Source organism: Macrobrachium rosenbergii, chromosome 51, assembly GCF_040412425.1.
Source record: "Macrobrachium rosenbergii isolate ZJJX-2024 chromosome 51, ASM4041242v1, whole genome shotgun sequence".
Classification (NCBI taxonomy): domain Eukaryota; kingdom Metazoa; phylum Arthropoda; class Malacostraca; order Decapoda; family Palaemonidae; genus Macrobrachium; species Macrobrachium rosenbergii.
Genome location: NC_089791.1, coordinates 22,786,841 through 22,808,387, shown reverse-complemented (window position 1 = coordinate 22,808,387; position 21,547 = coordinate 22,786,841). Strand labels below are relative to the sequence as shown.

Here is a 21,547-nt window from a genome sequence, read left to right as displayed (position 1 = left end):
AACTCGATGAAAATAAAAACATCAATTAGAAAAAGCAACCAGAGGCTTCCTTCTTTTTAGGGGGAGGGGGCAAAACTAGGAGAGCTGAAAAGTTTTAGTAAAAATAATTACCAACACTCGCACTACCCATTTTAAAATCGTATACTGAATATCGTTAAATTTCGCTCAATAATTCACTGGAAAATAAGAAACTGAAATGAACTATATCCTATACCTTTAATTACAAATATTTGAATCTCGTTCAATAACTCGATTGAAAATAAAAACCTCATTAAGAAAAATCGACCAAAGATCTCCGCCTTTCGAGAGGGGGAGGGGTGGGGGGAAACTAAGAAAACTGAGAAGGTTTAGAAAAATAATTACCAACACTCACACTATTCGTTTTAATATCTGGGCATCTGACCCCTCTGACATCGGTACTACAGATCGTGATCCTAATCTTGCACGTTCAGAAAAGGAGTTGGAATCAGATTATTTTTCTATTTTCACCTTTATTTGCAAAATTTTAAGATTCTCGTTTGGGAAATTTGAATGAGATGTCCAAAATGTATCACTCAAACATTTCTACACGGAAACATTTCTATGGCTTACGCTGTTTAAGAAAAAGCTGTTCCTTTTTAACAAGACAAAAAACTCTTGGGACTTGAGATAAATGTTTCAATGACGTCATGATATTCGTAGGCATTTACTGCATATAAGAAAGTAAGCATATTTTCAATTAGAGAGTTCCATTATTAGCGCGCGCGCACACACACACACACACACACACACACATACCGTATATAAATATATATATACAGTATAATATATATGTATATATATTTTTATATATTTATATTAATACATACGTATATATATATAATAAATATACATATATATATGTATATTTATTATATACATATATATATATATATATATATATATATATATATATATATATATATATATATATATATATATATATATATTTATACTGGAAACAGCATGAACCTCTCACACCGTAATATCCACATCATGACAAGCATTCTTACTGCTTCAGGCTATGAATTACAATAATTACAAGGCAATTCTAATTTCAGTCGCTAGCATCATACCAAAACGCCGCCACACTGCGTAGACAAATGTCGGTCAGTGAAGGAAGTCTCCGCCTGTGAAGGTTATAACCCAATATTCAGGATGCCTTCGCAGATCACCAAATGTCTCTCTCTTAATGCATTACGCATTGTCTCGGCAAACTAATGGGAACGCATCACGAAGCTATGCCTAATGGGTCTGCATAAAATATTAATGGGTCTGTTTATAATATATTAACGGATTAAGTGCACCGTGCTCCTTTAGCTTGCCTCTGTAGGCCTACAAAGTTATGTCAACTGGGTGATGGGCTAGTTATTCCTCAATACAATGTGTAATGGAAAGTATGTATGTGTGTATACAACGGAGAACTGGATTTGCAGTGAATGTGTATGTCAGTTTGTGTGAACACATATATATCTATCTAAATATATATATATATATATATATATATATATATATATATATATATATATATATATATATATGTATGTATATATTTAATGTATATATATAATATATATACATACATTATATATATATATATATATAAATATACATACAGTACATATATATGCATGTACAGTATATCATACATATGCATATATACAGTATATATATATATATATATATATATATATATATATATATATATATATATATATATATATATATATATATATATATATATATATATACTTTTTATCACATCACCGTGATTCATATATAATATATATATATATGACTTTTTATCAATCACGTGATTCTTTAATATCTAATTCGCTAATTACCTCGGAAATAATATATATAATAAGTTCGTCGTCTCGTGGGCTCGAACCAGTTCTTGTCCTTCGCTGGTTCGAGCCCACGAGACGACGAACTTATTATTAACTAAAAATTCCTTCGGTAACATATATGAAAATAAATTATTTCCGAGGTAGAGCGAATTAGATATTAAAGGACGTTTGCAGCTTACTGATTATATGTATATATATATATATATATATATATATATATATATATATATATATATATATATATATATATATATATATATATATATATATATTATACACATATATATATATACTGTATATATATATATATATATATATATATATATATATATATATATATATATATATATATATATATATATATATATATATATATATATATATACGCTTAACATTTACCACAAATGATAAATGAACATGAAGTGCTTCAGAAAAGTAGTCTTGGAAGGCCCATGATAGCTGCGGTCAATTTTGACAGCTAATTTGACCCTGGTGTGAGAGTACAGAAGGTCTACTAACACATATTTTCATAACCTGATAGTGATTAACGCTGGTGCATCAATATATGTTTACGCTTATTTTCACCTGAATTACGTCAGAAAATATTAAGGCGACTCTGCAAGAAAACGAAGGAATATCTTACTGAAAGATATACACTAAGTGCAATTTTATTTCAGCATCTCGAAAACAGGTAATGTGCCGAAGTTTTTTCGGAGCAATCGAGTTTTCTGTTCAGCCGCTACTGCGCATAATCAAAGCCACCGAAAATAGATCTATCTTTCGGTGGTCTCGCTATAATGCTGTACGAGCCGCGGCCCATGAAACTTTAACCACGGCCCGGTGGTAGCCTTTCCTATATCGCTGCCAGAAGCACGATTGTAGCTAAATTTAACCTTAAATAAAATAAAAAATACTAAGGCTAAAGGGCTGCAATTTGGTATGTTTGATGACTGGAGGGTGGATGATTAACATACCAAACTTGCAGTCTTCTAGCCTCAGTAATTTTAAGATCTGAGGGCGAACAGAAAAAGTGCGGACAGAAAAAAGTGCGGACGGACAGACAAAGCCGGCACAATAGTTTTCTTTTACAGAAAACTAAAAATCAACTACAGTATAAATACAACTGTATTTTCGATTATTTCAAGTGCAAAGAGAGACAACTGCACTCTCAGTTTATTCCTGGTGCATCCCAAATATTATAAACTTCAGACTTCCTTAAAATCTTGAAAATTAATCAATTTGATACAACTTAGGATTTATTCATTTACTCTCTTTATACACTCGCATGATTTTTTTTTATTTCTCTGTCAATGCAAAATTCTTTTTCTCTCTTTTCGTCCATCACAAAAGTCGTAGTAACAATTAACTGCCTACCTACTTTTAGGACGTTGTCATCAGCCAAGATTTTCGGGACGTTATTTTTAAAAAGTGGGCCCTTTCAAAATTACCAAACTTGTTAAATTCATGAATTTCAAGATGTCATTCAACGGCTAAATTCCTTTCAAACTTATGATTATTCAACGCATAAAACGCTTCCCCATTAAAGTCGGTCTATTATCACATGCAAAAAAATATCTGATAGCTACATTGCCTAATTATGATAATTCACTGGTCTGAATTCATTACGATAAGATTTACCTACCACCTTTTATAAAAGGGCGCAAACCGGATCACTTGAATCGAGAGGCAACGAAAACAAGATCCTTTCGGCCACTAAGCTAAGGAAGAAGCAGTTCAAGGAAATTACATGCAAATCATACAAAATAAAAAGTAATTAATGGAATAACTTTGCGGTTAAGCGAGAGAGAGAGAGAGAGAGAGAGAGAGAGAGAGAGAGAGAGAGAGAGAGAGAGAAAAAAAAATAAACATGGATCAAGACGCAGAAAGTTCGAAAAGCGTTGACAAAGTACAATAAAACAATGAAGAAAAGTTTAGCCTAGTAACATGTCTATTAAAAGGGGCAGAAATAAACAGGTAAAAAATGCGCCGAAGTTTCTTCGACAAAATCGAGTTTTCTGTACAGCTACTACTCCGTATAATCAAGGCCACCGAAAATAGATCTATCTTTCGGTGGTCTCGGTATAATGCTGTATGAGCCGCGGCCCATGAAACTTTAACCACGGCACGGTGATGGCTATCCTATATCGTTGCCAGAAGCACGATTATGGTTATGGCTAACTTTAACCTTAAATAAAATAAAAACTACTGAGGCTAGACGGCTGCAATTTGGTATGTTTGATGATTGGAAGGTGGATGAACAACACCAATTTGCAGCCCTCTAGCCTCAGTAAATTTTAAGATCTGAGGGCAGACAGAAGTAGTGCAGACAGAAAAAGTGCGGACAGAATAAAGTGCGGACAGAATAAAGTGCGGAAAGAATAAAGTGCGGACGGACAGACAAAGCCGGCACAACTGTTTTCTTTTACAGAAAAAAAAAAAACCGGTACCAACACCGACAAACTGCCATTAGGAATAAAAAAAAATGTCCAAATACAGAATGAATTTCATAGTGTCTTTTTTTAATATCTAAACCGAGTCTCCGAAACCAATTCTGGTTTTCCGTCATCACATGCAACAAATAATTCAATACGAACCAAAGCCACAATGCTTTCACATTCAAACGTGGAATGTATCTGATGTTGCCGCGCAGTTCTTATGGTAATTATCCTAGTTTCAACTCGCGAAGAAATAAAAAAGTATTATTATTTTAGTTCTCTCTCTCTCTCTCTCTCTCTCTCTCTCTCTCTCTCTCTCTCTCTCTCTCTCTCTCTCCTCTCCAATGCCTTTCCCTTTCAGCAAAAGACGTCTAAGTCATCATTTAAAAGTTAAGCCAAATTACAGGCCCATAAGGCAATGTCTGACCACCTAGGACGGCGAGGCTTTGAAAAAATGCAGTTAATAATCATTCTCTATCTCAAACTCACTCATGCGTCAACACAGCAAGTAAACGGAAAAAATATTAAAACAGCCTGTTCGAAATGAATGCAGTGCATTAAAAACAAATGACATGAGATAAAAGAAATACCACGACGGTCGGGCAAAATACCTCGACAATTCATGGGACAGAATGCTGGAATGCTTCGTGCAATTAGAGAAAGCGGAGGAGAGAAGCTAATATTGCATGAAAAGGACGACATAACAGCTGTCTGCACATTAATAGCCTTGCGAAGAAAATATGTTTCTGAGATTAAAAAAAAAAAACAGTAAAAGCATTACTGAGGACCAAAGTACAATTGACGTAATTGGCAGGTAACCATTAAAATGTTCGTTTACATTAGCAAGCTGCTGTCCGAAGGTAACGAGGAAGGTGAACGTGACAGTTATCCAGGATTTTTTTTAAGAAAAATTTTTAAAAATTATATCAGCAGGAGAATCATCACTCAACTCTATCATCGGATACTAAAATATGATGAGAATTTCTATAAGTTTTTTTTAAAGAAAAAACATTTTAAAATGATACCAACAAGAGAATCATCACTCAACTCTAACATCACATTCTAAAATTTGATGAGAATTTCTAATCAGTTTTTTTTTTAAGAAAAAATAATCTAAAATGATACCAACAAGAAAATCATCACTCAACTCTATCACATTCTAAAATTTGATGAGAATTTCTGATCAATATTACTGAAAATTACATTAATACAAGTCCCAATCACGAAATAAAACAGCATTAATATAAAAGCTTTAAGCGATAAAAGCTGAAAACAGAATCAGACACGGAAACCCACAACAATACACTTCAGATAAGCAGCAAAATGCCGAATTGATTTTATGTCTGGCAACACAAAACATCTTCAGGAGACAATAATTGTGAAGACTACTACTTTATGGCATAATACATCGGTTTCCAAGCTACCGTAAGCGTCGCTGTTTCAATATATAATGCTCTACTCGTAATTTTTGTAATGTAATTAGTCTGTAATTAAAAAATGTTTTTCAACCATTTTCTATCCCCGTAAGAATTACAAGGTAAAATTTTAAAGTGAAAAAACCTTACGTTACCAATATCATCTCGAATGTGAAGCATCGCCTCTAACTAAACGATACCATAATAATAATAATAATAATAATAATAATAATAATAATAATAATAATAATAATAATAATAATAATAATAATAATAATAACAAAATATTGTTCCAATTAAAAAGACGCAACAGGACTGAAGATCATCTCACAAGGACACTCTGGAGATAACAGAAGGAGCAGACATATCTTGGGGCAGGACTTTGCCAAATGTTCTATCTGAGAAAATGTGTATATAACAAACAATCAGAAACACAAATTTCAATAATAATAATAATAATAATAATAAAGGCCTTACAACCATAATGCGGAATCTTAAGTCAGAGCCTGAAGAAACCTTCCAAGCAACCTTACACACAGAATTAGGACGCCTAGATGAGCGGCCTTGCTTTCACGAAATCAAGCGCAAGGAAATACCTCTGAAATCTCATCATTGTCGCATGTGTAATAATCGCAAAATATTCACAAGACAGGGTCAAGTACTTACCAATTTCCCTTTCACATATTTAGTAGCCACTGCCAACATTTCCTGAATTTCCTATACCAAATCTATCGCATTCTCCTCATCTATCGATCTATATATATATATATATATATATATATATATATATATATATATATATATATATATATATATATATATATATATATATATATATATATATATATATATATACATATATATATTGTATATATATAATTATACAAACATATATATATATGTAATATTAATTTACAGCAAACTGAGTAGAAAATTAACTCATTTTACAAAATTTCAAAATTAATGGAAAGTCCCTATGATACACAATTCCGTAAACAATCCAAAATACAGTATTTTCCACATGCTTATCTTAACATTTAAAAATTTCAAAACTCCAAAAAAAATATACTTCCTTTCCGAACACACTTTGATATCATCGCTTCATAAAAGCCCTAAAATAATTTCTGCTAAGAACAACCATTTATTATTATTATTATTATTATTATTATTATTATTATTATTATTATTATTATTATTATTATTATTATTATTATTATTAATTCATACTGCAACTAATTCATACTCTGAAAATCAACCTTCATGATCTAGAATCGTGAAAAATAAAGACCAACGAGAAAAAATTAGGTCAAGAACCGAAATGAAAGGACCTCCACAACGGGGGGCCAGACAGGAGCATCCAACAAGGCCGTAGAAATAAAATCCCGAGAAAAGGACTGACTGAGAGGGGGAGGGGAGGTCGGGGGACAGGAAGAGGGGTCACGGTACATGGAAGAACGTCTGAGGAGGCGGGATTAATTCGGAAAGCAAGAGTCTCCGGGGGGAGGAGCCAGTGAGCATGCGCGTGAATATAAACTCCAGCAGGATGCAGGTTCCAGCATCAATACCCCTCACTCCTCCTCTCTTCTAAACAACTGTTTACCTCTCGGGTGCTCTTGGGACCTTCCCCTTCCACTACTTCACGATGAAGTTGCTTGTCCTGTTCGGTAAGTATGAACGGCTGTACATAATGTGCATTTCTACCCTAAAACAACTCGGTTTTTATTTTAATTTATTTATATTTTCATCTAGGCTATTTATCTATTTTTTTTTTTAATATCTGACCTCATCTTTCTGTTTGTCCTATTATCTTCTGTGCCTTTTTTTTTTTCAAATGAAAACCATATTCTTTGGTAGCTTGAATTTCTAGTCAATGGCCTTTGTAGGCTTGTTACATGTGAATAGGGGTTTATCTTCTCAATAAATAATAATAATAATAATAATAATAATAATAATAATAATAATAATAATAATAATAATAATAATAATAATAATAATAATATTTTTTTTAAATGAAAACCATATTCTTTGGTAGCTTGAATTTCTAGTCAATGGCCCTTTTAGGCTTGTTACATATGAATGGGAGTTTATCTTCTCAATAATAATAATAATAATAATAATAATAATAATAATAATAATAATAATAATAATAATAATAATAATATAATAATAATAATAATAATAATACTTTCCAAAATATACCACATAACTCGCAGCTGATAAACGGAACTTTTTGTTTCGCGTTTTACATTTATTTAGTTTTACATCACTCAAAAATAAAGAGTTAATGATTCATCTTATAAATGCGTCTCAAATATATTAAATATTTATAATGGATGATGAAACACATGGGATGACACTTAATAGCATGTCTCGCCAATACGAATAACCTCCGTAATAATAAGTCACACTGTAATTAACAAACAATGTTTTACTGTGAGGAGCAACTTAGAAATATAGGTGGAAATCTTCCAAACATTTAGTACTATGCGAATGTATACACACATACACTCAGATTATATAACACATATACATGCATATATATTATATAGTATATATATATACATATATATATGCATGTATATGTATGATATAATGTGAGTGTATGTGTGTATGCGTGTAAGTATATAAGTAAATGAAGGCTTAATGCAGAACTGAAAAGGTGAGAAATATGGAGATACGTACAACTGGTGAAAAATGTTAGTGTAGGTGAAACGATATATGTTTTCTAAAATGGTCTGGTCATGTGAAAAAAATGGGTGACCTTAGACTGGTGAAAAATGTATAATTCCTTGGTATTCATGAGGAGGAAAGGAAGACATGGAAAGGTCTGGATAGATAGCAGGAAAGAAGTAATGAATAAGAAGCGCCTCAATATCCAGGAAAAACGAGAACACATGTAAGACGACGTGAATGACGTAGTTTTTGTAAAGGAATTCTTCGTGCTACTAATAAGCCTTCTATGTTGATGTACAGAAGGTTCCTTGACCGTTTAAGTACGAATGTTGCAGAGATCGCTGACTATATTTTCTAGAGTTACCCCTTGTTAAAACACTTTTATTTTAAATACATACGCACATATCAACAACCTGTAACGTATGTTTTATTTTGTGAAAAACTTCAAAATACAAGCTATGATATTTACAACGAACTTCCCACATACCATTGTTTATACTAACATGTAATATCAATATAAAGTCATCGTGCACACACATACAGTATAGACTATATTACACACACATACAATATATATTGCACACAAACACATACACACATATATGTGTGTGTGTGTATGCATGTAACATCAACTACAAAGTAGAGGTATTAATTCCAATATACCTCACTCTTGGGCTAAATATACAGCACTCTATTCCGAGTGGTTGTGACTGCACAATATTCATATAAACATTGAGATTCTTCAAGATGACTCGTTAATTAAGTTTTATTTTTTCTTGTTTTCCAGTGCTGTTGGGCTTGTCCATTGCTGATAAATTACCTTCCAACAGCTATGGTGTTCCTCATAGCGGTAATGGTAATGGTAATGGTAATGGTAATGGTAATGGAAATGGATTTGCTGTAACTAATGGAGCTCTAAATGGAAATGGTAATGGCAACGGAAATGGATTTGCTGTGACTAATGGAGCTCTAAATGGAAATGGTAATGGCAACGGAAATGGATTTGCTGTTCTAAATGGAAATGGTAACGGCAATGGAAATGGATATGCTCTAACTAATGGAGCTCTTAATGGAAACGGTAACGGCAACGGAAATGGATTTGCTGCAGCTAATGGAGCCCTTAATGGAAATGGCAATGGCAATGGAAATGGCTTTGCTGTAATTAATGGAGCTCTTAATGGAAATGGTTTCAGCTCAAATGGAAACGGACTTTCAAATGGTTATGCTGCTCCACCAAGCAACACTTACGGTGCCCCAACCAACGGATACGGAGGTGTAGACCCAGAGATTGAAGCCTTGGCTGGAAATATCCCAGGAGGTGGAGTCCCTGGAGAAGATTATCCCATCTTGGCCTCTGTCCCTGAAACCGGATTCTCCTGCGATGCCCAAAATGTCCCCGGATATTACGCTGACACTGCCCCTGAAGCTGGCTGCCAGGTCTTCCATATCTGCCAAGACAGACCCAATGGACTTCGCCAACAAGACTCCTTCCTCTGCCCTAATGGTACCATCTTCAACCAACAATACCTCGTCTGTGATTGGTGGTTCAACTTTAACTGCGCTGATGCCGAATCATTCTACTCAGTCAACGAACTCATTGGAGTTGTTCCTGACACTGCATATGGTGATTCCCTCAGCAATGGAAATGGTCTTGTAAACGGCAATGGTTACATTTACAACGGGAATGGCGCTGGAAATGGAAATGGTGCTGCTACAAATGGTAATGGAAATGGCAACAGACTGAGACCTAATGGCAATGGTGCCATCAATGGTAATGGCAATGGCATTGGAGCTACAAACGGTAATGGTAATGGCAATGGAATTACAAATGGTAATGGTAATGGAAATGGAGCTACAAATGGTAATGGAGTTACAAATGGTAACGGCAATGGAAATGGAGCAACAGCTAATGGCAATGGATACAGCTACAATGGAATAAATGGAGGTGTTCGTTCAAATGGCAATGGAAATGGTGCTGCTAATGGCAATGGAGTCGCAAATGGTAATGGTGCAGCCAATGGCAACGGTATTACCAATGGAAATGGCAATGGCTACAGCTATAATGGCAATGGAGCAGCCAATGGAAATGGTAATGGTGCTGTTAACGGCAACGGACTGAATGGCAATGGCAATGGCTTGAATGGTAATGGAAACGGATTGAATGGCATTGGCAACGGCTTGAATGGCAATGGCAACGGCTTGAATGGCAATGGAAACGGATTGAATGGCAATGGCAACGGCCTGAATGGTAATGGAAACGGATTGAATGGCAATGGCAACGGCTTGAATGGTAACGGCAACGGTAATGGCAACGGTGTCCCTTCAGAATCTTATGGCATCCCCGTCTAAATCCTTATGACTATCAGCATTCTTCTCCAAGGAAACCACTACAATGTCTCCAGCACCCTTGATACTCTTTCACCTTTACATACAACTATTCTTACTACTCTAACGAAGTAAGCTTAACCTCTTACACACCTATTCGTCATATACTCCAAGTACAGCTCATAATTTGAGTCTTCAGTCCGAAGCGAAATACATTAATTTCGTTTTCTTAAAATTTTTACCATATTCATTCTGCATATTTGTCTCCTGTCCCAAACATTCGAACTGTTAAATCTAATGCTTTCTTTATCTATCACAGTACACACTTTATTTATTAACTTCTTTTCGAGGACATTGCGTAGTGAAATCAATTGGACATGAATGAACATTCATCTACCCTAAATTATGTTACCAATTCTGTCCTATTTTCGTCGAACTTTGTAACAGAAATATAGACTAACAGTCCATATATATTTTTGTAATAAAGAATACTGCAATATATGTGTTGTGTTATTCCACATGACTTTAGCTAAAGCAAGCAGTGTAGAAATGAAACATCAACTTACTGAGTATCATGTTCTACATTTAGTTGCCAGTATTTTTGTTTCACAGCAAGAAAATTTCTACTTATCAAAAAATCATCGGTCTTAAATGCACCATAAGATACAAAAAAAACAGTTGAAAGTTATTTTGTGTTAAATTATTTCATGAAATGTCAAATTAATATTTATGGTTAAGAATAAATCAACAGATGACAGAACAACCCATAAATTAGTTACACTAAAAAGATAAAAACCTTTAAAAAGGAATCAAAATTATAGTATGCATTTAAGCAGAAAAAAGCCTTGTAACAAAAACTAGTAGAGTTTTAATACATAAACTTCTAAAAATGAATAAAATTATACTATGCATATTAAACAAGAAAAAGACTGGAAACAGCAACCTCCGAAATATTAGCCAGTTTCAATATATTTTTGTGTGCATATGAATACATTAAAACAAAAAGTGTCCCAAAAACACCCTCTCTGGTAGGAAATATAATAGCAACACAGAAAGGAACATCCATAATATTTTGGACTTTTCATAATTCTGCAATAAGATTCATCCAGATCACATTAAAATGCCCTTCACGGTTTAATTCACTTGTGTTCCCACACAATTATCATGTGCAGATGCTAAAGTACATCCTTACTAGCATTTATGTCGAATAATCAAATATTTTCTTGTTCTACCAATACCTTTCCTACTAAATAATATCTACAAATTACTGTACTTTTCTGCTACCATCCCCAAAGAGAAACCACTTTCACAAGGCCAGACCCCTGAAGCATCTGATAGGCTGAAGGCCTATAGTAATTTAATTATTTTTGGTGGTTGTATGTAAAGCAGTCTTACTGGTTACAGCCTTACACCCCTGAACAAATTCTATTAGATGATAAAAGGAGTTATGATGGCAACACTGGAATGTTGTGAAAATGACAATTTAAGCAAAAAAGCATCCTATTTTTATCTTTCTCTCTATTGGCCTAGCTTAAAGGGCATGATAGACAATTATCCTCTTTCCATTTGTTCCAGTTATTAGTCTGGGATATCAGACAGTCATTTTTAATGCAAAATGAGTCAGATTTTATCTGCAAAGATAATAGATAAATTAAGGAAAAACTAGTTAATCACTCCTCTCATTCCTATGCTCTCCCAGTGCCAGTGGGATATTATTATTATTATTATTATTATTATTATTATTATTATTATTATTATTATTATTATTATTATTATTATTATTATTATTATTATTATTAGCATAAACATCTTATGGGTCAAGTCAGAAGTCTTTAAAGTAGACTAACAATCTTCCATTGAATAGAATGATTCTCTGTGATACGAAAAACTGAGCAATGACAATGAAGGAAGGAGTAAAAGTGAAATTATAAAAGAAAGACCAGCATTACTGAATACGTATTAAATAAACAAACAAATAAATAAATAAGTAAATAAATATATAAATAAGCAAGGAAAAGTGTTCTGAGATTACTTCCAAAAAAAGAAAACTCAAACCCATACCAGTTGAAGGCTGTGGTACAGAGGTTATGGCATGACCAAAAATTTGTGAACAATTTATATTATTTCTACCATATTTAAGCTTAAACAACCATATAAGAGGGACACAAGCACTATAAACAATCATAAAAAATAACTGACAATAAAGGGATGATGTCTCCCAGTTAGCCAGGAATAAATTTTTTGTCAAAATATATTTCCTATGTCAGGTGTGTACTGATAGTAACACCGTCTGCTCAAGCGTCAGAAAAGTTAATGTTTGTCTTGTTGTTTTGGTGCTCTTCGCAATGTCGCTGGTTTGTCCCGGACGTCTCTGTGACAGGTTAGGCTAAGATGCCCAGTTCTGTTTTGCAAGCTGCCACCACCAGAATTCCATATTCCTGTCAGACTGGACATGTAATAAAGTTAACGTAGTTATTTATTTTTTCAATTTTGCGTTGCTTTTGAATTTTGGCCCATTAAAGTAAGTTTTTGTTAGGTTTGTCCAGCTTTGTTTATGTATGTCTCTTGAAGGCTGGTCTTGGGTCTTTTCTTCTCCTCAAAGGGTTGTTGTAAATTCATAGATACGTCACCCGTGTAAGTGTTTTTTTCTTTTCGTGTTTGAGGTGATTCGGCTGTTCGTCGCCCGTTTGTTTTCGTCACCGTTGGTGATGTGAGAAACTTTTAGAGAGGTTTCAGCGCCCATATTCTCTGACGGCTTGTCGCAATTTGCCAATACGTTGAAGACGCCCTTGACGTTTTGCTGCTGGTGGCATGACTGGCATCTGGGGGGTTGCTCTTCCTTGCCACCCGCTATGAACAGTCATGTTGCTGGCGTCTCTGCAGTTTGTGCAAGTGGTCTTGTGACGCCCTTTCCTTGCATTGTGTACCTTTGGAGGCGAGCCTCGCCTGTCATCTGCCTTTGCCCTCAGCCTGCTGAGCATCTGGAGTCGTTAAGGGACTCCCAGGGGCGGAGAAATGGGTGAGATCCCAGATCCTTTGTGCTTGTTATAATCATTCTTACCCAAAAGGACGACCTGTGTTGCGCGCCTCCTGCTTTGCGGCACATGAGTGGAATTTTTCATAAGGGACGACACTTCGTTGCGTCGTCGTAAGGGACGATTCTACATTAGTCTTTGTGTTAAAGGGACTACGATTAATTATTGTGAGGAGGGGGGCGGTTTTTTCCTGATCTCAAATGTGTGTTTATTTTGTACTTAAATTTGTGAATTAGGTTTAAGGCTCACTTCTTACTTTGTCCCTTGCTATCACACCGACGCCTGCGTATGTGGTTTCTATCTCCATCTAATTCCTTTCTCTTTTACTTCAGTGCGCTAGTTAGCTAAGCGAGTGTTTGTTTTTGGCATTGTAATTCTGTATTTTTCTTCCGTAAAGTACAGACTTCAAGGGATTTCTTTGTTATTTTAAGGTACGCGTTGTAATACAAATTAATTGATTTAGTGTCACTGTATCCGCCTTTTTGAGAAAATAGCTCTGGCATTGCTAACCTTGCTGAGGTATAGGCCCAATTAAGTTATACCACACAATTCCTGAACTCGCCACCACCTCTTAGGTTCAATACAGACAGTTCACTCTAATTAAACAAAAAAACTTTCATCAGTTTTCTAGAAAATATCTAATTACTGTACCAAGATATTTAGCACATCAATTATCCAATAACTACTGTCTGTTTCCAATATGGCAAATATACCCACATACAAGGAAACTCTCACTAGGCTGCTGCTTGCAACTCAATCACAGACTGCTAATTCCATGATGCAAATGACAATCTTTTTTTATAACAGTTTTATCAATCACCTGTTGTTGGAAGTACTAGTTAGTAACAACTTGTTACTAACTATACTCGGTTTTTTTCCAACTGTCCACCCGCCTGTGGTAACACTGCGTCCTGGGCTTTAAATAGTTACGCTATGTGTAAGTTTTAGGTAAATAAAAGGATATCTGGGTGTACATTTGCAACTGAAAGGTGTTTTAATAATTTACTGTATGCAAATTACACCGTTAATATTCGAAATAGGATGTTGTTATTATTGTTGAATGTAAGCTGCCTTTTCGGGGTGGCGAATGGAACAGCCAGACGCAGTGGCAGAAAAATTGCTTCTCTCGCTGCTCCCTATGGCAACAATAATGTATTGATTTTATGCAGCGAAATTATTATTATTATTATTATTATTATTATTATTATTATTATTATTATTATTATTATTATTATTATTATTTATCATTGTTACAAATAACAATAACAATATCCTATTTCGAATATTAACGGTGTAATTCGCATACAGTAAATTATTAAAACACTTTTCAGTTGCAAATGTACACCCGGATATCCTTTTATTTACCTAAAACTTACACATAGCATAACTATTTAAAGCCCAGGACGCAGTGTTACCATGTGCAAGCACCACAGGCGGGTGGACAGATGGAAAAAAAAAACAAGTATAGTCATCCTCATGTTGGAAGATAGGCATTTGCAATCACGTTTAAGCATGCTTTGTGCTTGCTTCACCTAGGCTACACCATGTGAACTAGGATGGCATCTTCTACAATCCTGTATTGTCCACTGGTATTGTTGTGGTGACTGTCATAAATATGTGAAAAAAACTTCTGTAGCATCAGTCAATCAACTTATCTGAATTGGCCTAGCGTATGCCAGGTTACATGAACAAGCTCAACGTTTTCCAAATCTAAGAAGGATTTTAGGCCACGAGGGGAGAAGGTTCGAAGTAGAAGGAAAATGTGCATCCAAGGCCTATTTAGGTTAGGTTTAGATTTATGACTATGGGGACTGGTTCATTATCAGTAGGTCTTACACTCTGAACAACATATATTAAATAAAAATTTTTGTGATGTTTCTGCCATGTTTTTGCTAAATCTTTTAAAAAATCTAAACTTCTTGGACTCTTCCCATTGAGAGACAGATAGACATGGTAAGTAAAACATAAACCAGAATTATGCCATCCTAAGCCTAAAGATGTATTTTACGGGGCACTTAATGTGTAAAAGATATATTTTATGGGAAACTTAATATGTAGTTTATTCTGGTTCAAGTTACTCTTCCTGGTCGCCGACAGACTATAACGACTTTTTCTACAGTTTTTGGTTGCTAATTATGAATTATTTTGGCGCTCGACCATTAACCCCAAGCCCTAAACAAGATATATTTCATGGACACGGGTTCTGTTTCGAATGTTCATATCCCGAAAGATATATTTTATGACCCCGGGCCAACTTAATATGTAAGGGACATTCCATTTATTTCTGTTCAAAACCCTAAAAGTGTAGAAAGAACCAGTTGAAATGGTAAAAACAGGCGTGGAGCCAATATATAGATAAGTATTTCTCTATCAGGTAACATTAGCCTGGTCTGTACATATCACATAAAAACCTTTTATAGGCCTAGGCCTATTCTTCCAGTGAGCAAAGTTCAGGCCATATTCGATAGCCTAAAGTATAGCAAAACCCAAAACCTGCAATCATGTTTACGTACAAAATAACACGTACTTACTACACGCAATAATTAATGAAAGTAACATGTGGCCTCAACGCTCTCCTCTGTTAGCCTAACCTTGAGCAATGACTCTGGGGTTACGCTAGTCGGGCTACAGATTCAGGCCTAATTGCCTTAATAAGGATGGGCCAACCATATCTACAGAATTAATTTGGGTAGAACTAAACCAGATGGAAAATTATTCCTATTAAAAATTCATAAAAATTAAGCAAAATCAAAACATGTTGCAAACATGAGTAGCTTACCTCACACGGCTTGGTTATTTGAAGCCCAAGTTTCCTTTAGGCCTATTCGCTGGGATTAAAATAATTTTAGTATTATTTGCTTAATAATATACTAGGAGTAGGCCTACCAGTCACGCGCAAAAGAAAATGCCTTCGAAATTTAAGCAATTGACGGGGAACTTTTTCACTTCACACAAAAAATAACATAAGCTGTCATTAACGAGATGAAAACTCGACTTCATTGACAGATGACTGAGAGGAGTTTGATGTGCTGACTGTATGCGGTAGAATACAGAGGAATTATATGTGTATTGTTTCTCTTTTCCGTCGCTAGGGCCGATCATCCCCAATAGGCAAATTCAATTATGATGACAATTTTCAGTACGTTCTTTTTAGCTGTCATATTCTTAGTAATTCGTTCAATTTGAGCAAAAATTAAATTATTCCAGACGTTTGGCCAGTAACACAAAACTGTGGGAATACTTCAAATTGGCAATAAAGATTGAAAAATGAATTCAAATCCATTTGAAAAGCAGTATACAACACTGCCAATAGATGATACAGGTAGTAATGATTGTAGATTCACGAGACTAATGAATAACAAAGAGCAACGATATCGATATGAAAATCATTTAAATGAAAATATAGTAGTTTTTCAGTCAGGAGTTTAGAGGGTAACAAAACTGGATGGTGGTCGGGAATAAGCAGTATTTATTATAATCAAATCAGATTATATCGCTAGGTTATGTGTTATTCATGTCAACTGGAAACTGAGATTTGGTAAATTAAAACGTAAAATACCCGGCGGACATATGATTTCTATACAATGCAACGCAGTATATGGTCATTTACTTTTCTGTGAGATTATGTCCCAATACCAGTAATCCCCGGGTAGTGGGGCAGTGCCGTCAGTGCACCTCACGGGGTTCTTTGCAGCGTCCCTTCAGCCCCTAGCTGCAAACCCTTTCATTCCTTTTACTGTACCTCCATTCATATTATCTTTCTCCCATCCTGCTATCCAATCTCTCCTAACAATTATTTCATAGTGCAACTGCGAGGCTTTCCACCTGTTGCACCTCAAACCTACCTACTCTTAATTTCCTTTCCAGGGCTGAATGACCTCAGGTCCCAGTGCTTGGCCTTTGGCCTAAACTCTATATATATTCCATTCCAATACCAGTATGCTCAGAATTCGACTCCTTGGTCTGAGCTTTGTGTCGGTACGGTAAGTCCCAGTGGTTGGGACCTGATATCTCGACTCTCTCTTTATTTAAAAGAAATAGCGTACCCAGACCTCTATCCTAAGCAACGGAAAATTTTATTACCTCAGTTTTTTTTTACCTAATAGACACAGTAGAATATATTTGATAAACAGAAAACTTCAACTCATAAGTGTTTAAAGACTCATTAGAAAAGTAATTGATGTGTAGTGATCAATAGTGGAAAAAGTGTATAGTATATACAATAAAGCAAATATAAAACATTTGAAAACAAAACTGGCAAAACAGGTGGAGGAACAATGCTCATTTTGTGATTGCTTCTTCGTGAGATGCTTTGACCCAATCCATAAAAGGGTGTGTGCCCACAACGGTTGTCTTCAGGAGTGTGCAGCAATGAACGGGAAACTGACTCGAGCATTTGCTATCATTAGCCTACCGAAATTTTCCCAATGAAGCACTGGATTTTCCTTATGAAGCACGAAAATATGCATTTACGGAAGTGATGTAATTTTTTGCTTTTAATCTCATAAAAACCCTTATAACTTCAAATACTGTACTTGAATAAAACTGCTGCTTTCCAGTAGAAATGAACTGGGTTAAAAAAAAACCTACGACGGCCTAAGCTCGGCACAATGAGAAACTGAATAAATTAATTTCTTGTTAAGCTAAGGAAGAAAACCTTTTCCTACTCTGTGCAGTTCGTTTTAATTCCCATGCTCTGTTATAATTCCCATGCTCTGTTAAAGGAGTACTTTGAAATCTCCTCTCCCTAATCTCATAAATATACATTCTCTAGTTTGGTTGCCAGGTGACGAACATGCCAGTCTTGTATTGCCATTTGTATATGGCTACAGGATACAAAGTCTGGCAATGCAATACTGTAATTGTATTATCCGACACTTTCAACAAATTCGAATTTCCTCAAGCCTCTTATTTAATGTACTTTAACTTAACATTACCATGCATGCGTTATATCTACTCCCTCATAATAAATAGCTCTTGCATTCCGTCGAATAATTACGCCATGCCTTAAACACATGATATACGTCGAAATTCTGTAGAGAAGTTTTTCATGAACTCTTATTAAAGTTATGTTATTTTATAAAAGAATCAAGAGCATTAAAAGTATTTCCAAACCATATTTTGCCAACCTTGCATCACCACCTGTGCTTTGCTAATGGAAATATTAAAAAAAGAAGCTTGCATTTTCATCAAAGTAAAATATTCCCGTATTATTATTCTACCACGCAAAATTCAGTTCACACGATCAGCTGATTGACGTTACTGTATTACGAAAGTCTCCTGTAACTCGGTATATAAAGTTTTTTGTGTGTGCGTGTGTAGAATTTTCTTAAACATTGGCTGCATTTGATATATATAATATATTAATAAACGGGATTTGCTTTCCAAATGAAAGGATTAGAAAGTTCCAGAGGCGGGAGAGAGAGGAGCTGACACGCATAAACCAAGTAAGTTTCCGTCCTTGTTGCATTAGCCTTGATGAGTAGGCAAGATTTTCATGGCATATAAATTAGATCTACCACCTTCAGTTTTTGTCGCACGAATGTAATTAACCAGTAATTAACCCCAAGGTAAAAAAAAACAGGCGCGGAGCTAATACTTAGAAACACAAGGTAAATCCGTAATTAGCAACCAAAAAACTAGAAACAGTCAAGTTAGAAGGAAATCGTCGCCGGGGAGCTACTACTTAGATCTACCGGTTTTTCCTAAAGGATTTTGGTTGCTTTTAAGAATTTACCATTATTTTTTGTTGGTCGTCTGTAATTAACCTGTAATTAACCTCAGAAGTTGTATGCTGGGCATCTTGGAATGCTATTGCTCATGCGCAGTGTTATAGAGGAGCTTTTGGTAAAAAGTGGAGCTTCCTTCACTGGGGGTTTCGGGGGCCTCCACCCCATGACTAAGTAACATGGCCTGCTAGGTTTGGTTAGGTTAGGTTAGGTTAGGTTACATTAGGTTAGTATGGTTCCTTTTATAATAGGTTTCCTTAGTCAACCCCTTCTTAAACATATAATGACTTGCTCATGCGCAGATCCATTCCATAACAACAACATGGCGGTCTGGTCTTTCTCCCAGCGTTTCCAAAACCCTGCATTCCCCAAAGGGTCCCCAACCATGCTGGGTAGAATGAGGTTAATAATAATTTACCGACAAGAAACAACACCACCTCCTTCATCAGCAACACTAAAATTTAGGAAAAATCGATTTCCAAGGTAATAGTCCATGCAGAGCTCTTACTTAGAAATACCCTCAGCTTAGTTTATTTGCAGTTGACTTAGTCTTATACCTATATTTACTACTGTGAAACTCTGGTGACACGAGATTCGGCATGCCAGATATCCTGTAGGTTTTACGTTTATAATGATCTAAAATTAAACGTGAGTGTGTATTTTCTCAATATATTGGTTATTAGTAGGGCCACAAAATTAGCTAGGCTATTGTAGACTTCTGCCTAGGTTGTTTAGATTTGGCCAATATGACTTTACAGTTTTCACTGTGGTCTGCATTACTTTGAGTCTATGGCTACTATATTATTTATAACTTATCCTTTAACTATTCTTCAAATATGTGGATTAAGTATTCAAGAGTTTAGATGTAGCCTATGCACTGGCTAGCATAGCGCTGTTAAATGAGTAATTCTGTAGTTTATGATTATTTCACCACAATTTTGCCCCTGATTTAATTGTTTTAATGACTTTTCATTAAATTGGTTGCTTATCACGATGCAGTTATGTACAATAATCACAGTGGATGATGGTGATATCTGAGTATTTTTATATTGAATATGTGAGGCACACTCACCAGGATGACATACTATAATGACACGCAGGTTACTGAACATCTCTGTTAGATTAAGTTAATGTTTCCTCCATACAAAATTCTCTGCAAAGGGTTAACGACTAAAATACAAATTGAGGCTTTTGTTGAAATATTATTATTATTATTATTATTATTATTATTATTATTATTATTATTATTATTATTATTATTATTATTATTATTATTTCAGTAGATGAAACCTATTCACATGGAACAAGCACATATGGGCCATTGACTTGAAATTCAAGCTTCCAAAGAATGTTGGTTTTAACCTCCCACCTCAGACCCCACATTGTGGCAGTAACAGATCATGACACAGAGCCAGTGATTTTTTCATGGCCCTGGGGGAGGCCTGAACTCGTGACATCTGAGTGGCATGTCACGATACTAGTGACCATACCAGCAGACCAGCTTCTTTCAGTATTTTTGGTAATTGCAATACCTAAGTGTATATTTAGCCAATTATAGCCACCACCCATAAATGAAAATTTATGGGTTACACAGTTGAAAACCATAGCTTTAAGGTCAGTTTAGGATGAAAGTTATCTCTGCCCCTTCCTGCCAAGTTAGGAATTTGTACCCTAGGTTAGGTTAGTAAAACCCCAGATTCCCGCTGTAGTCCCACCCTCCTTTAGATTTTGCACTAAGGAGCCCTTAATGAAGGAGATTGATGTGAAGTACAGCAAGATCACGTTAAAAAGGATAAGAATAACCATACCTCAATATTTTTTTATATAGCAGTGTAAATATGCCTTCCTATAAGGGAAACATTTGTCAGTGTTGCAAATTTTCTTTAGTCTATGGTAGCCCTGTATCTTTGTTGGTATTTGCTTTCCAAGTTTGCAGCGCTTTTGTTCATATTTGATAATTTCTGCTCTGCATACATATTTGTACAACATGATTTTAGCCAGTTGTGAGAAAGCAAGTGAAAAGTTAATTTTTAAACTTGGTTTTCTTGCAATCACTGTGGTTTGAAG

At 35.0% G+C, this 21,547-nt stretch overlaps 1 protein-coding gene and 1 long non-coding RNA gene across 2 annotated transcripts in view; both read left to right on the top strand.

Annotated features, from left to right (window-relative positions):
* The first annotated feature begins 7,061 nt into the window (after positions 1-7,061).
* Positions 7,062-11,215, top strand: LOC136833198 (aspartate and glycine-rich protein-like). Its single transcript, XM_067095063.1, has 2 exons — positions 7,062-7,382; positions 9,179-11,215. The coding sequence occupies exons 1-2, from the start codon at positions 7,361-7,363 to the stop codon at positions 10,738-10,740; spliced, it is 1,584 nt and encodes a 527-aa protein (XP_066951164.1). The 5' UTR covers positions 7,062-7,360; the 3' UTR covers positions 10,741-11,215.
* Positions 11,216-19,011: 7,796 nt separating this feature from the next.
* LOC136833212 (uncharacterized) overlaps positions 19,012-21,547 on the top strand; it is a 218,780-nt gene continuing 216,244 nt past the window's right edge. Inside the window, exon 1 of the long non-coding RNA XR_010851379.1 lies at positions 19,012-19,198. This is a non-coding gene — a long non-coding RNA (uncharacterized lncRNA). The remainder of the gene's footprint in view (positions 19,199-21,547) is intronic.